Source organism: Bufo gargarizans, chromosome 5 (genome assembly GCF_014858855.1).
Source record: "Bufo gargarizans isolate SCDJY-AF-19 chromosome 5, ASM1485885v1, whole genome shotgun sequence".
Classification (NCBI taxonomy): Eukaryota; Metazoa; Chordata; class Amphibia; order Anura; family Bufonidae; genus Bufo; species Bufo gargarizans.
In genome coordinates this window covers 369,686,011-369,705,970 of record NC_058084.1, presented here as the reverse complement: position 1 = coordinate 369,705,970, position 19,960 = coordinate 369,686,011, and the positions used below count along the sequence as shown (strand labels likewise).

Below are 19,960 nucleotides of genomic sequence, written 5' to 3'. Positions count from 1 at the left end.
GGGGAAATAAAGAGCAGGCTGTTAGATTTCAGCATGCCTGATCCTTTTGTTCACGCTGCTGCCAGAGGAGTCTGGGACATATTTCTATGTATGTGTTGGGAGAGATGGCCCTGTTTGGCCAGCTTAGACCCTTAGCCACTCCGCTGCTCAGATACATACTTGTACACTTTACAGAACTATACTTTTTTTTCTTTTGATGCATGTTTTTTTTCCTATGTGTATAATGTATAACTTTCAGTTTTGTATTGCAGACTACTCCTGCTAATAGAAGTTTATGTAAAGAGAATTATCAAGACGATGCTGCTGACAGGTATCATTTCTTTTTGTACCTTTTTTTTGTATCAAACATCATTTCAGTGTCTGCTTGCTGTGTAAAAAAAAAAAGTAAGAACATTTATCAGTTTCCTAACTGATAATACAATCCTCCTTATTTCAAATGTCAAAAATGTTGTTCCATTTGCATACACTCAGGAGCCTAGTTCAACCCCAGTGATTGACAGATGTTTATCCGTCTACCTGTATACACCGCAGCAGTTATATCAAGTTATCCCCTATCCACAGGATAGGGGATAACTATCAGATCGGTGGGGTCCTACCGCTGGGAACCCCCACTAATTAAAAGAATGAGGGGGTGGGCCCGTACCCTGTGGAGCCCCCTGAAATGGAGCTGCTGGAAATTCCCACCACCACTCCATTCATTTATATGGGAGGGCCAAATCTAGCAGAGTACAGTGCTCAGCTATCTCCGGCACTCCCGTATAAATAAATGGAGCGACAGTGCACATTTCAGGGGGCTCCACGGGGAACGGGGACCCCATTCTCATGATAGCCATCTGATAGTTATAACCGGAATACCCCTTTAATCAATGGTAAAAGCTGGCAAAGGCTCTCACTGCAGGAATGCTATGGGGTCTAATTTATATTTAGGTGTTTTATTCACATGGCACAGTGTGGTAGGTGTATTAACCTTGCCTAGAATAAAAATCATAAACCTAGAGGAGGCAGGTAGAAGTTGCATCAAAGTTGTCACAGTGTGTAGATTTTCTGCCTTTTTCTGTAGCCTACACCACTTATTGGTTGGCATATTTGGTATAATGTACCAAAATTGTGGCACATGTCATTAATAAATTAGACGCATCTGAGGCCATTGTTTAAGGGGTTGTCATTATATTAAAAGCAGGATAGGTCACCAGTAGGGATGAGCGAACTTCAAGTTCGGGTATTTGCTGAATTGCGTTATGGATTCCGTTACCACGGACCATAACACAATTCCATGACAGAATGCGTAATGAAACCGTACAGATCCGTTATGCTGGGCATAGACTTCTATTATGACGGAATGCCTGTAAAGCCATTCCGTCATGATCCGTGGTAACGGAATCCATAACACATTGCAGCAAATACCTGAACATCAGTATTAGTTAGGTGGGGGTCCGACTTTCACTTGAATGGGGAGGAAACTCTAATTACACTGCACTGCCACTGCTGGCACAAGCACCATGGCACCTTTTAAACATCTGATTATCCGGGATTCTGGGAGTCGAACTCCCGCTGATCTCATATTGATGCCTTATCTTAAAGATAAACCATCAATATTAGGAAACCAGACAACCCTATAAGCCCCCTATACTGCCATAGCAGCTATTAGCCCCCATGAGCCTCACTGTCTAATGCCAGCTAGAGCAACAATACCAGCTGGGCACAAACCCAATGCATCACTAGGCAGCGACCTAGCCTAAGGCTCCTTGTGACTTCTGTAAATGAGTGATTAATGTTCACTCTGCTAAGACGTTTCATGTTGTGTTTTTTGTGGTTTTTTTGCATGTACTTACAGTATATGCACCGAACGCGGTGAAGGTGTTAACAAGCCGTCCCCCCGTTATAGTTGTTTTGTTACTTTGCATCTATTTTTAAAGTGCATAGTTACACTAGCAATGGAAATAAACTATTAGATTTACATTAGAAACTGTACTCGGCTCATGTTACATCAGTATACCATGCAATATCTCTGTAAAAAGCCTCAAATAGACCAATGAGACTGTTATCTTCATCTGTAGTTAGATATAAATCAATCGGGCTCAGCTTAAAGGAACGCTCCAGGAAAAACGGACGTGCTGGGGGAGAGTTATCAAAACTGGTGTAGTTGTCCACAGCAACCAATCAGATGCCACCTTTTATTTTTCAGAGATCCTTTGGAAAATGATAGATTGAATCTGGGGTTGCTATGGGCAACAAAGCCAGTTTTCCTTTCCACCAGTTTGATAATTCTCCCCAATGTGTTATGCCGGGGGCAGAATGTGACTTCTTTGGCGCTATGCACTTCCCCCAAGGCATCACAGTTCGTACTTCACTTTTGTCTGTGGAGACGCACACTTCCCTCCTGTATTGTCTGTATAGGCAGAGCAGCAAGTGTTGTCTCTGCAGCTACCATAAAGCACACATGTCCAAAACTGTAGTGTTCTCCAAGAAGGGGTGGCGTACAGACCATCTCCGCCAGCAATCAGCACATCATCTCCGTCTCATAAAAAGTGTAAAAACCTGATTCATAGGTCATTTCCTGATCAGACACCCCCTTTTTACCCATATATATTATTTTCCCCAGCGCTGCGAGTGCTAACCACTGAGCCACCACATAGACCCTTGTATTCCAGGGACAAGTTTTATTTAATTTTCAGTAGCCAGGCAATTTGCACAGTAAATATGGAACCCAAAAAAAGCTGCAGCAAATTGGGTACAAGGCTGTTGGGATTTATTGATTTATCCAGGTCTGATTTTAAAGGAGCTTTTTAACAAATTAGAAGGAAAAAAACAAAACAAAAAAAAAAACTAACTATACCAGTGCAAAACATGCTGATTTCCAGTGTTGCTTTTTTTTTTTTTTTTTTTTACACACACTCATAACTGGAGGAGTTTTCTCTTCTCTTTTTATGGGTGGGCAGCAGCTCATCCCTTGTGATTATCAAGCACCTGCATCTCCTAGGAGTGTATTGCAGTCAGCTCTTGTTAACCCGTTCCTGTCCTGCATAGAAAATAGTCCCTGACACACAGCCCCAGCCGTTCCACTATAGCACTATGGTATGTAATGCCCTCCCCCAATTTCCATCTTCATTGTCTAGAGAGAAAGCTATATATTTCCATGAATTTAAATGGGTGGTTGCTTGGTGTCTGGCAGGGCTGTGGAGTCGGTAGATAAATGCTCCGACTCCGACTCCGACTCCTCAGTTTTTTGTACTTCCGACTCCGACTCCTCTGTATTTAATATGCAAATGTATTTTATACATTCCTTGAAGGAAAGAAAGAAGTTCTTCTAAGCTCTTCTAGCACAGAGAGGTCGTTGGGCAGAAGCTGCTGCCTTCTCCTTTGTGTGCTGATCTTCTGCTGAATATAGGGCAGTGGGAGGATCCAGGAAGGGACATTTATTTTAAAACATGATTTCCCTAGAAGAATCCCATAGTCATGTTTAAAGTTTAAGATAACATTCTGAGTTTACACGTTTTATAGCCTTAGGCCCCATGCACACGGCCGTGTTTCACGGCCGTGTGCGGGCCGTGGAACCGCGGCCTGGATCCCTCCTGAGAGCAGGAGCGCACGGCGTCACTGGTTGCTATGACGCCGTGCGCTCCCTGCTGCCGGCACAGTACAGTAATACACTGGTATAGATCATACCAGTGTATTACTGTACTGTGCCGGCAGCAGGGAGCGCACGGCGTCATAGCAACCAGTGACGCCGTGCGCTCCTGCTCTCAGGAGGGATCCAGGCCGCGGTTCGACGGCCCGCACACGGCCGTGTGCATGGGGCCTTAGCTGAATGACAGCAGTTTTTCCAATGGTTTACAGCTTCAGTCTTGAACTATTGACCCTCCATTCCCTTCACTTATACAAGTGTCTCTAGTCCTGCAAAACACATATTTACTTAATCCCTTATCAGTGAGAGGCTAGGCTAACCATGGGCATTGTGTTCCCTGTAACATCAGAACACAACACAATGGAAAGTATATGTATTGCCACTCCAAATTGTGCATTGCGTGCCATATAGTGAAGCATATGAAAAGCATGCTTCTTCACATCACTGAACGCGTTTGTTTTGCGGTTACGTGAGGCACTGCATGCATTGGCCTTTATTCTTACAGTAGAGAAGTCATTAATTATAACTGTTTATGAATTCGGACATTTAAACTTGCTTTTTTTTTTTTTATTCCAATTTAAATTTAGTAGGAGTCGGAGTCGGTTCATTTTTTGCCGACTCCGACTCCAGGTACCCAAAATTGACTCCGACTCCTCGACTCCGACTCCGACTCCGACTCCACAGCCCTGGTGTCTGGGCCGTTTCACCTTCTTGGCCATGAGATCAGTAGGCAGTCAGCATGCAAATCCACCATTGAATGGAGGAAAGTGCTGTACCAGAGAGAAAAATGTAATGTAAATATAAAAAAAATAACAATATTTGTATAGCATTTATGTTGTGATATCGCTAGCATGGCTACTTTTAATGAGAGAACCCCTGTAAAGTGCCTGCCTTTAAGGAGTCCTGCATGTACACATCTCTGCCACCAGGGGGAGAACACGAGCTTAGCTTTGGTCTCAGTAATCAGCTGGAGTGTTTGTTCCATTTCTTCAGATTAGAAGTAAATTGATGCAAAGCACTAAAAATAAATTTGAATAAATGTACTGTGCTGCAGATTGTGCAGTTTTACTTGCCTTACAGAAACATCTGCTTGCCTCCTAAAACCCCAGAGTGTTTGGCGCATAGGTGTAAACCACTTAATTAACAACTTGAGGTCTTGAAACGCTGGAAATGTTACCATGTCTGTTTTCATATTCTGGTTTACTTGTTAAGTAAAAGTATGTCTCCTTTTTTGGTTAAAATGATTAGACTTTTGTTCAGACTATGCCTGCCTTGTTTTTGAGTCTTTAAATACAAGTCGTAGTCTTCTTTTTAGTCTGGACTGGATCGTAGAAAGAAGAAACCTTTTATGTCCAGTCTCATATACTTTGGCGCTGCAGGCAGGATCCACTTGAAGTAGGCTTCCTTCACCCCACACAATGGTTAGAAAACGTGATCCTCGCCGCCTTCAGATCCACAGAAAAGTTCAAAGAAGGATGAATGTGCCACTTGTTCTAGCGATACCTTCAGGTCCACATCTAAAATAATTAGTGCACCAAAAGACCTTCAATGCTCCACACACTTCCAATCTCCCCCTAAATTCATATCCGGAAAAGATAGGGAAATCCAGTATTGAAGTATTGCAACAAAAGTGGAAAAACTGTTAAAGTGCTTTAATACACTCACAAACATAAAATACAATTCCGCATATCATTAAAAAGTAGCAGCAAGAGAAGAAGTCTCTCTATAAAAAGCTGTTCCTCTGCCCATAATGGGCAGAGCAGTGTGCAGGTGCGGGCCAGTTCCCAGCCTGACTTCTCTTGCCGCTCATGACATCCGCCGGCTGGAGGCAGAGGAGGAGGTACTAATAGGACAGAAGGGCGGGCCAGAGGGCTGAAAGAGGCGTGTTTTTCTGGGCACATCGCCCAGTAACGCCGCCCCTGGGCACCTTCAGAAGCTCATTTGCATACATTTAAAAAGTGTATTTTTCATGATCTGGACGAGGGACACAGAAGAGAAATGTACGATTGTAATGAGGGTCAAAGAGTCTATAACCTGATCTGAGCGGTCTAAAACGCTCAGATTAAGTGAAAGACTCCCTTTAAGCACTGCTTCAAATACAAATCTCTATTGATGCCGTGCAGTTGACGTGTATTCATACAGAAGATCCATTCGCTCTTTTTCTCATTGATCTGTTTGACTAGATCTCCTCCTCCTCCTCCTCCTCCTCCTCCATTTTTTTTAATTCATTAATTCCACTCCATCAAACTTTAGACCCTTAGGATTACGGTTATGTATTTTTTTCAAATGTAAGGGAACACTAGGAGTCTCTAGTCCTTTCCTATTGTTACTTATATGTTCCTGGACTCAGGTCTTCAGTTTTTTGGAGAGTTGTACCCACATACTGGAGACCACATGGGCACTCCACTACTTAGATGACCCCCATATTTTTACACAAAATGCTCCCTTTCATGTTGTACTCCTCCTGCCTTCTATTTGCCATTACCATTTAAGTTCTTTGTTTTTTTTCCCCCACCTGTATTGTGGTTTTTGCACGCCGTGTGAACACAGATCTACTGAATTTACTTGCATTTGCTTTCAAACGGCTTTGGACTTTTATATTGGGCGCCTTGGAAAACATGACCTTTGTGTAAGTGGGAAGAATACTACCAATAATTGTCATGTTTCAAAACCGACCAATTTTTCTTTAAAATTCCCTCTATTTTCTTATATTCACAGCTATATTGTGTGAAGAAAAACTTAAACCCTTCCTCTTTCGTTTCCTTTTTTTTTTTTTTACTTAACTCTACCATTCTCTACTTCAGCGCAGGTTTCTAAAAACTTTCTTATAACCTTTTTCTAAAAACCTCTCTGATAAAACCTTACTTTATTCCCTTAAATCATCTTTATTTGTACAATTACAAAATATCCTTTTTGGTAGATTTTTGATCCATGCAACTTAATGGCAGCTACTTGTATCAATGTACGAGTTTCTGTCAGTAGTTTAAAAAAAAGTATGGCAAATAGAAGGCAGGAGGATTACAACATCAAAGGGAGCATTTTGTGTGAAGATATGGGGGTCATCAACGTACTGGAGTGCCCGTGTGGTCTCCAGTATGTGGGCACAACTCTCCGAAAATTGAAGACCCGAGTCCAGGACATATAAGTAACATTAGGAAGGGACTTGAGACTCAGTGTTCCCTTACATTTCAAAACGGTACATAACAGTAATCCTAAGGGTCTAAAGTTTGTTGAAGTGGCATTAATTAATTTAAAAAAATGGAGAGGCGGAGATCTAGTCAAACAGAACAATTAGAAAGAAGTTGAATGGATCTTTTGTATGAATACACTACAACCGCACAGCCTCATTAGAGATTTGGATTTGAAGCTGTGCTTTAAGGCTATGTACACCTTCGTAGGCATTTGTGTTTTTTATTTTATTTTTATTGTATTTTACTCATTTTTGGCTGAAAATAATTTCTATTGGCTCTTATTAAAAATATTGAGCTGTTCTGTCACAAAGGGTTAACAGTTTTTTTTGTTTTTTTTTTACTGTGTGACTGGTACTTTCACCTTGTGCCCTTCATCTTATAAACCTTATCTCTGAGCTACTAAGAGGTCATAAACACTTATTTAGGCCACATTCTTATCACGAAGATAAGAACTGAGTTATAATGAGTGTTTATAATGTCAAAGATAAGGAACCCATCAGCTCTCCAACTGATGGAAAATCCATAGGCTGCTACAACAGCATTTCAGCTATGTACTGAAAAAAGTACATGTTTTTATTAAATAACAATTGAAAAAAATTTTTTTTTGCTCAAAATGACTAGAATGCAATAATAAAATAAAAAAATTGCCCCAAAGATGTACATAGCCTTTAAAGGGCTTCTGTCAGCCCACTAAACCGTTTTGGTTAATATTAATCCCTACACTGCAAGCTCCCTGTACATATGCTAAATATTCATTTTTGTTCAGTAGATTTTGTTAAAAATCTAGTTTTATAATATGTAAATTACCTTGCTACCAGCAAGTAGGGCGGCTACTTGCTGGTAGCAGCCGCATCCTCCTCTCATCATGACGCCCCCTCCGCTGTTTGATTGACAGGGCCAGGGAACGGGATCGTTCTCTGCTGGCCCTGTTTGAATTCAAAATATCGCGCCTGCGCCGTACCTGTCTTTAATCGGCGCAGGCGCACTGAGAGGCAGCCGCTCCATCCTCAAAGCGCCTGCGCCGATGACGTCACATCTACACCCGGCGCAGGCGCATTGAGGATGGATCGGCCGAGAGAGCGGCCGCCTCTCAGCGCGCCTGCGCCGATTAGACAGGTACGGCGCAGGCGCGATATTTTGAATTCAAACAGGGCCAGCAGAGAACGATCCCGTTCCCTGGCCCTGTCAATCAAACAGCGGAGGGGGCGTCATGATGAGAGGAGGATGCGGCTGCTACCAGCAAGTAGCCGCCCTACTTGCTGGTAGCAAGGTAATTTACATATTATAAAACTAGATTTTTTACAAAATCTACTGAACAAAAATGAATATTTAGCTTATGTACAGGGAGCTTGCAGTGTAGGGATTAATATTAACCAAAAAAATAAAAAATAACTGTTTAGTGGGCTGACAGAAGCCCTTTAACGTAACTTTGTCAGTAGTCTTGAGTAAGCTGATATAGTTAAATTTGAATCTGAATGAAAAGATGCACATATTAGGTGTGAAAGGAGGATGTAAAGGGAATCCCAATAGTGATTGATACTCGCACGAGACTTGCGGGAAAGCACTAAGCAACATGAAGGGCATACTGAAGGTTGGAGATCCCATAAATGATTGGAAGAATTAGTCACATGACTTGTTAAATGGCCCTAAAGGGGTTTGTGAAATCCAATACATGAAATGCTTTACTGTCCTGTATTCCCAATATTTTTTATATATGTTTAATGGAAATAGGATGAGATTTATGAACTGGCTAGAGAGTTGTAAAAGGATATAGTGAAAGCTTCCAAGCTGAACGTCTGGAAAGGGCTATACATAAAATGACGAGTGATGGTGAAATAGTTAATGCCCTTGAGGGAACAAAAGCGAAACTTAGGTCGGGCGTCCGATTTCAACTGGCTTTTTAATGATATGCAGAATTTTATTTTATGTTTGCGTGTATTAAAGCACTTGAACAGTTTTTCCACTTTGTTGCAATACTTCACTGTCTATTTTCTGGAGAAGAATTTAGGGGGAGATTGGAAGTATGTGGAGCATCGGAGATTTTTTGGTACAGTGGTATCTGTGGAACAACTGAAGCATTCCTCCTTCTTTGAACTTTTCTGTGAATCTGGAGGCGGCGAGGATCACATTTTTAAAACATTGTGTGGATTGGATAGCAGAGCTGCTAGCAGTCTGTTCAGACTGATATCTTAAAGGGGTTTTCCAGGAGTACTACCCTCAGGATAGGTCATCAATATCTGATTGGTGGAGTCTGACACTCGGCACCACCACTGATCAGCTGATTGAAGAGGCCCCACAGGCCATATATAGTATAGCGGTTGTGCTTGGTATCGCAGTCCAGGACCATTCATTTGAATGGCACTGAGCTACACGTAGGCCTTGTGACCAATGAATGTGACATCACTGGCCTAGGAAGAGGCTCCAGTGCTCCCCATAGTACCACAGCCACTTCAACTCATAAAAGGGGGTCCTGGGTGTCGGACCCTTGCTGATAAGATATTGATGACCTATCGTAAGGATAGGTTTTCAGCTTTTACTCCTGGGAAAACCTCTCTAATGTTTGAAATCTGGAGCTAACTTGATGTTCTTGTTCATTTGTCAAGGTTAATAAATCAAGGGGGGCAATAGGCAAGTGTGCCTATAATGAATATGAGAAATGGCATAGGTCACAGTGGTGTGCATCTTGTGACAATACAGCAGTTGTGAAACTACAAAGCCAAACATGCTTTGATTGAGTGGTAGCTTTTTAGTGGCTGGATAGTCATGGGATTTACCCCACTGGTTTCAAGGGAGTCTGTCAGTTCTGCTGGGTGGTGGACTGAAACAGATCTATGCTCCTCTGTCCGTGGAGAGCAGTCTAACAGCCGGAAAAAATAAACTTTTATCACATATGCAAATTAGGTTATAAGTGCCCAGTGGTTGGTCTCGCACTGTCCTCCGTAGACCCCGCTCTGCACCTCCACATGGTCTTGATTGATGGCTTCAGCATTGCCCTACACTAACAGCAGAAGAGCCATCAATCAAGACTAAGGGGGAGGCGTGGGGCAGGGTTAACTGAGAAGAGGCCGAGCTTGGGACAACCCACTGCTGATGCCTATATTTTTTTGGCTTGTTTCTAGTTGAAAGCTTGGCTCAAACTAGCTCCTAGTGTTTCAGGTTAGTATGCAGGGTTCTGACACAAAACTAGTTGTACAGTACATGAAAATGTGTAATTTTCTCTGAACAGTGCATAAACCACACAAGATGTAGGCTCAGCTCATGAACATGCAGAGGAGATTTCAATGTGGGCAGGTAGGTGAATGCTGGGTTAGTCATCAGAAAACATGAAAACCGAAGTACCTGTGGTTTTCCAGTATCTAATACAGTTTAAAGCAGCTTAATCATATTACACCATTAAAAACTCTGTGTGCAGATCTGAACCGGTACCACCCTGGATGTGCACACCGCGTTTTACTGTATTAATAACATAAGTCTGCATTTAGACTGTGTTGTATGCCGGTGAACTGAAAGTAGTTTTCCTCGCTCTGCCTCACATTTATCAAAAGTGACTTTTTTAGCCATTGTGTGAGCTAGCTGTTTGCTCACTTACCAGCTTAGAGTGTATGTCCATTTTGCTGATCACAGACCTCTTATCCGCAAAATATGGACAATGGTCCTGCAGGCCCCAAATCGCTGTGCGGACCCATTGACTTCAGGTTGGTTTGCAGCGTGACCACACGGACCCGGATGCATACGGTATTGTGAATGGGGCCTTATGCCCTGATTCTTGACTGCATTCACCTCCAAGAAATTGCGCTGTCACTGCATACATCACTGCAATTAACATTTCACGCCAGCTAAAATTTGGACATGGTGTGTGTGACGTAAAGATGCTTTATTTATATTTATTTTTATTTTTTAAAGGCAACCTGTCACCGGGATTTTTGGTATAGAGCTGAGGACATGGGTTGCTAGATGACCGCTAGCACATCCGCAATACCCAGTCCCCATAGCTCTGTGTGCTTTTATTGTGTAAGAAAACCGATTTGATACATATGCAAATTAACATAATAGAGTCATATCTCACTTGTGCGACCCGAGAAGAGTCATATTTTCAAGTTCTGACTCATCTCAGGTTAATTTGCATATGTATCAAATCGGTTTTTTTACACAATAAAAGCACACAGAGCTATGGGGACTGGGTATTGCAGATGTGCTAGCGGCCATCTAGCAACCCATGTCCTCAGCTCTATACACAAAATCCCGGTGACAGGTTCCCTTTAAGGACTTTCATTTCAAATGTGTTTTTATGTACTGAACAAGCATCAAGGCATAGCCACTATAGCACCCCATATTGAAGTAAAATATGCCAAAAAGTACTATACTGCTATATTGTGTGTGTACTAATATTACAGGGAGAGAGAGCTATGAGACTGATGGATATGAAATTAAAGATATTATTTATTATGGCTCACAAAATACACATACAGTGCGTGAATATATATTCTTTTAATATATATATTTTATTTTTCACCAGTTAAAATTGTGTATAATAAACAATCAAACCGCTCACAAGTAAAGCTCATTGTCACTTTATGCTGTGATTTATAAAATATAAACTAGGGGAGGTCGATGTCCCCAGGCAGGTGAAGTGGAAGATGAGAGATGCTACTGGGCAGCAAATGAAACCTTTCTATTTTCTCTTCTACCAGCGAGAGCAGCATGCGGCAAACGTACTGGGAGCTGAAGAAGGAAATGTCTAATTTACATCTAGTGACTGAGGTACAAGCCGAGGTGCTAAGAAAGCTGAAAGGAACAGTGGCTGTGACCAAGAAAGGCAAGTCACATTACTTGCTATAATAGGACTCCAAGCCTCCCATCCCTGCAATGCCATTTAAAGAGGAACTGGCTATCATATCTCATCAGAATCTCGCTGTATGAGGCTGAGTGTGTTAGAGCTGCAGCCTACTCGATTTTCTGGTTTAGCTTCTGTCTCCTGCTGCATACTGGTCAACTTCACACATAGAGGTGTTGCTGATGTGTTTTTCTGCTGTGCTGTATTTTGTTCCCCCTTGTGGCTTTTTTTTTCTCAGCGAGTCTAAGTGTACAGGCAGAGGTGTTAACAGTTTATTTGTATCTGACCTTTTACCATACCTGCCATGCATAAAAAACAATGCAAATACTTCTCCAAGTTTCTCTGTTGTCATCCGTGTAACCAGAAAAAAAAAATCACAGGTGGAGAAACATTAATGTGAATTTCAGGGTCTGAATTTCACATGACTTTTTTTTTTTTTCTGCATTTTGATTTATTCTTAGCTTGTGTGTCAGTTTCCTGCTTTACTTTCAAAGGGTTGTGAACATCTGGATAACGTGAGCTCATGTAGTATTGAGTGCTCTCTCTTGTAGTCGTTGCACTGAGGATGGAGGGCATTTGCTTAAAGCAGGGTTCTCAAACTGGACATGTGGGCCGCACATAAAAAAAAGTTTCCAGTTGATGGGTCACGGGTACAGTACACAAGTGTCACACTCACCTCCACCTCAGCCGGCCACATGTCTGGGAATGACTGCAAAAGCTCCCCTAGTGGTTAGAACAGTGGGGTGAGAGAGGTATTTTTACTTGGTACTTAGAGGTATTTTTTTGTGGCGGCATTCTAATCGGTTTTCAAAAATAAATTTCACATGGCTGAACAACCCTTTCATAATGCAGACCCCAAAATGAATACAGACTCTCAGACCCTAAATTGAATACAGACCCTGAAAATTCATACGGACCCCAGATCAGCCCCCAAACTCATACAGACCTCAGCGCATCCTGCAATTTCATATAGACCCCAGATCAAACCCCAAATTCATACAGGCCCAGATTAGACCCCAAATTTATACAGACTAAGGATTGGCTTAACCCCCGAAGGACCAACGCCGTACATGTATGACGCTGGTGGACGTGACTTAAGGACCAGCGCAGTACATGTACGGCAGGCTGATCGGGTGGGTTCAGGAGCTGCGCCCAGCCCAATCAGCAGCACGGACAAGGTTACAAGGCTTAGAAGTTTCTAAGCAAATCTTGAAATTTTTCTGAAAATTTCCAAAACCCACTTTTTAAGGACCAGTTCAGGTCTGAAGTCACTTTGTGAGGCTTACATAATAGAAACCACCCAAAAATGACCCCATTTTAGAAACTACACACCTCAAGGTATAAAAAACTGATTTTACAAACTTTGTTAACCCTTTAGGTGTTTCACAAGAATTAATGGAAAATAGAGAAGACATTTCAGAATTTAACTTTTTGGGCAGATTTTCCATTTTAGTCCATTTTTATCAGTTACAAAGCAAGGGTTAACAGCCAAAAAAACTCAATATTTATTGCCCTGATTCTATAGCTTACAGAAACGCCCCATATGTGGTCGTAAACTGCTGTACAGGCACACAGCATTGCGCATAAGGAAAGGAACGCCATATGGTTTTTGGAAGGCAGATTTTGCTGGACTGGTTTTTTTACACCATGTCCCATTTGAAGCCCCCCTGATGCACCCCTAATGTAGAAACTCCAAAAAAGTGACCCCATTTTGGAAACTATGGAATAAGGTGGCAGTTTTGTTGGTACTATTTTAGGGTACATATGATTTTTGGTTGCTCTATATTACACTTGTTGTGAGGCACGGTAACAGAAAATACCTGTTTTGGCACCGTTTTTTATTTTTATTTTTATTTACAACATTCATCTGGCAGGTTAGATCATGTGGTATTTTTATAGAGCAGGTTGTTACGGACGCGACAATACCAAATATGACTTTTTTTGGGTTGTTTGTTTCAGTTTTACATAACAAAGTATTTAAAAAATATATATATTTTTGGGTGTCTCCACAGACTGTCTTGTGTAGGGGCAAATTATATATTTTTTTGGTACTATTATAGGGTGCATATGGCTTTTTGATCGCTTGCTATTACACTTTTTGTGATGTAAGGTTAAAAAATATGGCTTTTTTTTTTTTTTTACAGTTTTTATTTTTAAAACAATTACGGTATTCACCTGAGGGGTTAGGTCATGTAATATTATTATAGAGTAGGTTATTACGGACCAGGTGATACCTAATATGTCAACTTTTTTTTATTTATGTAAGTTTTACACAATGATATCATTTTTGATAACAAACAAAATCATGTTTTAGTGTCTCCATAGTCTGAGAGCCATAGTTTTTTCAGTTTTTGGGCGATTGTCTTATGTAGGATATCATTTTTGCAGGATGCGATAACTGTTTGATTGGCACTATTTTGGGGTGCATATGTCTTTTTGATCGCTTGCTATTACACTTTATGTGATCTAAGGTGACCAAAAATTGTTTATTTAGCACAGTTTTTATTTTTATTTTTCGACTGTGTTCACCTGAGGGGTTAGGTCATGTGATATTTTTATAGAGCCGGACAGCAGGGGTCCGGCTATCGGTGACTGCCGGACCCCTGCCGCTGATCGGGCGCGTGCAGCTCCTGCATACGCCCAATCACCATAACGTACATGTACTTCTCTGGTCCTTAAGTCACGGCCAGAGATGACGTACGTGTACATAATGGGTACTTAAGGAGTAAAAAAAATATAAAAAATTCCCAAAATAAAATACCTAAAAAAAAAAAAGAAGGAAAATAAAATAAAAAACTGACATATTGGGTATTGCCGCGTCTGTAACAATCTGTTTTAAAAGCATAGAAATTTTGCTAATTTTTTCCCATTTTTTTTTTTTATTTGGGTATTTTTTACAAATAAAATTAAATTAAAATTTTTGTGACTCAAATTTACCACGGTCATGAAGTACAATATGTCTCGAGTAAACAATCTCAGAATGGCTTGGATAAGTAAAAGCGTTTTAAAGTTATCACCACATAAAGTCACACATGTCAGATTTGCAAAAAAATGGCCTGGTCCTTAAGGCGAAAAATGGCAGGGTCCTGAAGGGGTTAAGAGCTCATTCACACGAACATAGGCTGTTCGTGCCTGTGCTGTGTGCCGCAAATTGCGGTCCGCAATGCACGGGCACAAGCCGTGTGAATCGTGTATTACGACGCGGACTTAAATGGGTCCGTGATCCACAATATATGGCAAAAGATAGGATGTGTCCTATCTTGTGTGGTTGCGAAGGCACAAATCCGAAAGCCCTTGGAAGCACTTCCGTGGGCTTCCGATCCGTGCCACTGCTCCAGATCTTGTGGATTGCTGGCCCATTCAAGTTAATAGGTCCACATGTATGATACAGAATTCACGCGGCCGATGCCCGTATATTGTGGAGCCGCCATTTGTGTTACAATCGTGTTAATGGGTCCTAAATATAATATACCCCACCAAGTGTGAGCATACTGCGGATTCCCTTATGAGGGGATGTTTACAAACTGCGGATTCTTTTTGCAGTGTGACCTAGAAAAGCTCCCAGCTTTGGTGGGTGAGAGCCACATTATTTCTTTTTTTGGGAAATCTGCAATAGATTGGGCATGCTGCTGATAATAACTTGTACAGTGTGAGATTTTTTTAACTTCACATTCATGTAAAACCTTTTTTAGTGAGCATCATGAAATTTCTTAAATTGCATTTTCACAACCTTTTCTAATGACTGTTTGCAGCAGGAACTAAATACAGTGGGGGGTCGTCGGGGAAATTCAGGTCCCACGCAGCTTTCTTGTCTGAATGTAATGAGCTTCCAGGTTTGCTTATGGATTTGGAGGAGAGAATCTGAAATTCCCTTCATTTTATGAATTATCAGTGTGCTGCTGTTCTCAAAAAGAAAAATTACCATAATCCTTATAATACAATTTCCTTCAGACATTATGCACATTTGAAGGTCGTCTTCATCTGTAGGTTCTGAGCAATCTGAGGCTCTATTCACACTGGATTATTGCCTCCCACCTTTTACAGGAGCCTTTACAAAAGTTTTATAATGGATTCAATTGACCTACAGTCATGGGTCTGGCAGGTTAGTTTTTTCGGTACTAGATATTATAGCACAGCATGCTATTTTATAGAAGGCTTCACACTCAAGTGTGAATAGAGCCTTACCCGGATCCAAACTGTGATCCATAGTGTGCCAAGGATTTTCCATATAAAATCATGAAAAGATATTGTGGCATTTTCTGAGGGCAATCCTGTGCCACATGGAGACTTCATATAGTGACACACAATGTGTTCTGTGCCAGTACAGGGGTGTAACCGTGTACTTGCTGGGTATGTAAGGCTCTGTGCACATTACCATCAAGATAATTTAAGAGCAGGTCCCGTCAGTCATAGCCTCGTGGTTTGCGTCTCGGAAGCCATGGTGCAGCGGAGGCTTACACTCTGGTTTTCTCTCTTTCATGATGAATGCTCAACATTCATGTTTTTCTAAATGAAAAGACGTTGGCCCAGATTTAGTAATCCTAAAGATATGGCGTAAGCTTAGGCTGTCTAGATTTATCACAGGGCTCAGGCTGGATGATGAATGTGGTGCAGGGATAGACACTTTTCTCTGACTCTCTACCAACTATTGGTTGGCTTACTTTGAGATAGAGTTGTGGTGCAATTTTGGCCGAAATGGTCCATCTTAGGCCCTTCGCCCTCCTGCGAAGCTCCGCTACCTTTCCACTGAGCCCCCTGGACCCTGGTCGACCATGTCAGAAAAATTGTAGAAACCTTAAATGCTCCAAATTGCGCCAATTTTCACCACTTTGTAGACCGATTTTTTTTTTTTGCGCATACACATTAGTAGATCTGGCCCGTTGATTGTATTAGCACTTTGTATCATTTACTGCTGAAATAACTAAAAGTATATCTCTCTTGCAGCTTCTCGTGGCCCAGTGCAGTGTGAAGAGGACTTGGAAAAGACCTTCAGTAAAGTGCAGATATCAGCAGGTGGAGTTACTTACCAAAAGGTGGTGTCCCCCAAAGAACAGAAGCTCCAAGGTGCTGCCTCGGCACCTCAGCCACACGAAAGCACATTGAGTACGTTGTCTGAAAGGTTGGAGGGTACACAATGGACAATTGAGAGGCCTATTCCAGTAGGTGGAAGAGACTGTGATGAGACGGGCTCATACCAAAAGTCAGGTTCTGAAGAAAATTCTTGGGTAATTCCAAGCCCCCCAAAGCCCAGTGAAACACTGTTCTGGGAGATAAAAAATAACTCTGCATCAAGCAACCCAGACAAGTATTATAAACCAAGTTATACCTTCAAGAGCTAAGACAGTGGTCCTAGCGTATCAGCGAGCACTCTCCCTTGCTTCTCTGAAGTCTTTCTTGTATATCTGGGTAAATTATGCAATTTATGGATTTATAACCAATTTTTATGAGCTCGGTTTATGGACATTACATGACTTCTTTTATGCACCCTGTAATTTTCCTTTTTTGTTAATTTAACGCATTAGTTTAAAGGCTCGTTCACACGAACGTGTGAAGCCTGTGCCCGTGCTGTGGACCGCAAATTGCGGTCCCCAAGGCACGGGCACCGTCACTTGAATGGGTCCGCGATCCTTCGGTTCCACAAAAAGATAGAGCAAGTTCTATCTTTTTGCGGTGCGGAAGCATGGAACGGAAACCCAGAAAGCACTCCGTAGTGTTCCATTCTTCCGTTCCGCATCTCCGGACCGATTGAAATTAATGGGTCCGTATACGTGATACGAAATGGCCACGGAAAGCTGCCCGTGTGTTGCGGATCCGCAAATGCGGATCGTGTGAACGAGCCCTAAGAGGATTACATCATATTAGGACATTAAACAGAATGGATCTCAAAGGAGAACTGAACTTCTATATTGTATGTGTTGGGAATAAGAGATTATTTTTAATAAAGACACAGTATTGATGAGCATTGAAGGAAAGGCTTATCATTTACTATACCGAAAAATAGTTGTAAATTTTTAAGTTGTGAATTATTTTCTTTCCCATAAATCGGGGTCTAGGAAGCTGAGATATGGGGAGGTTTTGGAAGTTCGGTGGAACCATTACACTGTACGATTGCTTTAGCTGTCCCTGTCTATATCCAACAAAATGGAGGCTCAGCAGGGTCAAATTGAATTTTGACCCATTTATTTTATTAATCAGCTGTCATAGAAAATAACACTTGAACAGAATTTTTTTTCCCCACATATGTGACCAGAAAGAACTTGGTTGTATTCATCATGCAAAGAGTTTTTGTGTGTTAATTTGCACTTTACGTTATCATTTGGGAATAAAAGGCACAAAATCCGTTCCTGTACTCTTGTGATCACGGGAGAAAGATGTTCTTTATTATTAGTATTGCCATTCAGCAACACATGGTAACTACTGTATGTCACAACTATTCACTTTCCTGTCTCCTTTCACCCTTAAAATCATAGGCTGATCTGATTCTCATTGTGGATCTCCAGGTTTTGCTGGTAAGAAAGTTAAACCGTAGGTTCACTGTATAAATGCATCAATTGAAATAAATTGAATGGGTGCAGCGCTGCAGTAACCAGCCCCGGCCACTGCATGGAGGACGGAGCCGCAAAGGTCTGGTGCCTGTTTTCTGGCACCAGTAGCTCCTTCAAACAGCTGATTGGAAGGGGTGTCAGGGTTCAGACCATGCCAATTTGATATTGATGACCTATCCCAGGAATAGGTCATTAATATTTTAGTCCCGGAGAACCCAAGTTTTTTATAATTTGTTAGGTTTTCAGATTAGTCCCCCACCTCTTGGTTAAAGGAGTTCTCCAGGATTTACATATTGATGACCTATCCTCAGAATATGTCATTAATATCAGATTGGTGGTGGCCTGATTCCTGGCATACCCACCAATCAGCTATTTGAGAAGGCTGCAGCGATCCTATGAGTGCCATGGCTCCTCACAGCTTACCAAGCACAATGCAGTTCACTGTATAGTGGCTGTGCTTGGTATTGCAGTTCAGACCCATTTACTTGAATGGAGCTGAGCTGCGCCTAGACAATGTGACCGATGAACGTGACCTCACATGGTCTAGGAAGTGTGCTAAGCTCAAGTAAGGCTGCAGCTTCTTCATAGAGCTGATTGGTGGGGGTCCTTGGTGTTGGAGTCCTGAGGATAGGCCATCAATATGTAAATCCCAGACCCAGAGAACCCCTGAAAAAGAATTGTTATATTGTGCAGTAGTAATTCCTCTGTAGCCTAGACCATCATCAGTCACTCATGCTAAAAAGACAAGAGGCGGAGAACTTCATGTGCAGGATTGCCAGTTAGCAGGATGATGGTTACAGCTTGTGCTTAAATCATCCCCTTATTTGAATGCAATGCTTGAATAGGCTAAAAGAATTCTGTTTTAGGGTACAGCCACATGTATCTATCCTGGTCATGTGATGATCACCCAGATGCTGCTTCACGATTCAATTGCTAAAGGCGTTAGTCGCTTTACATATAATGTCAAAAATTGTTAGAAGCCTGAATGTCGTCTGAATGCTGTTGCTAGTATATCTGTTTTCTAAGTTCCGCACCATTTTGACAGTTCCTGAAGCCACGCCTCCTTGTTAAAGGTACATTGGTACAAAAAAAAACCTCAAGCACTATATTAAAAAAAATGCAACACCATTTAAATTTTCCAAGCAGAGTTGATTCAGATTTAGTAATGTGTTTGCATCAGTAATCTATCTAAAAAGTGACATAGCTGGGCTTATTTAGGGTTTCCACACTTTTTTTCCCAAGATTCTTAAGAGGTTGTGGCTTAGTGGAAAGGGGTGTGACCTAAGATTTGGGCAAAAGTCTACCACAATTCTGTCATAAAAATCTTGGGGCTCATGCACATGAATGTATATATTATTTTTTGGACCATTCGTTTTTTTTTTTGTTTTTTTTTTTGCATCCCGTATGTGGAACCATTCACTTCAATGGGGCCGCAAAAAAACGGAATTGTGCATTCCATGTCCGTTATGCAAAAAAATATTATTAAAAATATTATTATAGGACTGTTCTATTATGGGCTGGACTCTTCATTCTCTAAAATGCAGAACGCACAAGGCCGGTATCAGTGTTTTATGGGTCTGTAATTTTTGGACTGCAAAACAACAATCGTCATGTGTATGAGCCCTTGACCCCTTAAGGGCCTCACGTACATGTACTGTGCTGGTGGACGTGACTTAAGGACCAATGCTGTACATGTACGGCGGGCTGATCGGGCGGGTGCAGCTCCTGCGCCCGACCGATCAGCGGTATGGACCCGGCAGTCACT

The 19,960-nt window shown here is 41.6% G+C and overlaps 1 protein-coding gene across 1 annotated transcript in view; it reads left to right on the top strand.

Moving 5' to 3' along the window:
• AZI2 (5-azacytidine induced 2) overlaps positions 1–17,097 on the top strand; it is a 61,651-nt gene extending 44,554 nt beyond the window's left edge. Inside the window, exons 6-8 of the mRNA XM_044294336.1 lie at positions 252–310; positions 11,508–11,632; positions 16,595–17,097. Coding sequence (XP_044150271.1) covers positions 252–310; positions 11,508–11,632; positions 16,595–16,989 — 579 coding nt within the window. The 3' untranslated portion in view covers positions 16,990–17,097. The remainder of the gene's footprint in view (positions 1–251; positions 311–11,507; positions 11,633–16,594) is intronic.
• The last annotated feature ends 2,863 nt before the right edge of the window (positions 17,098–19,960 follow it).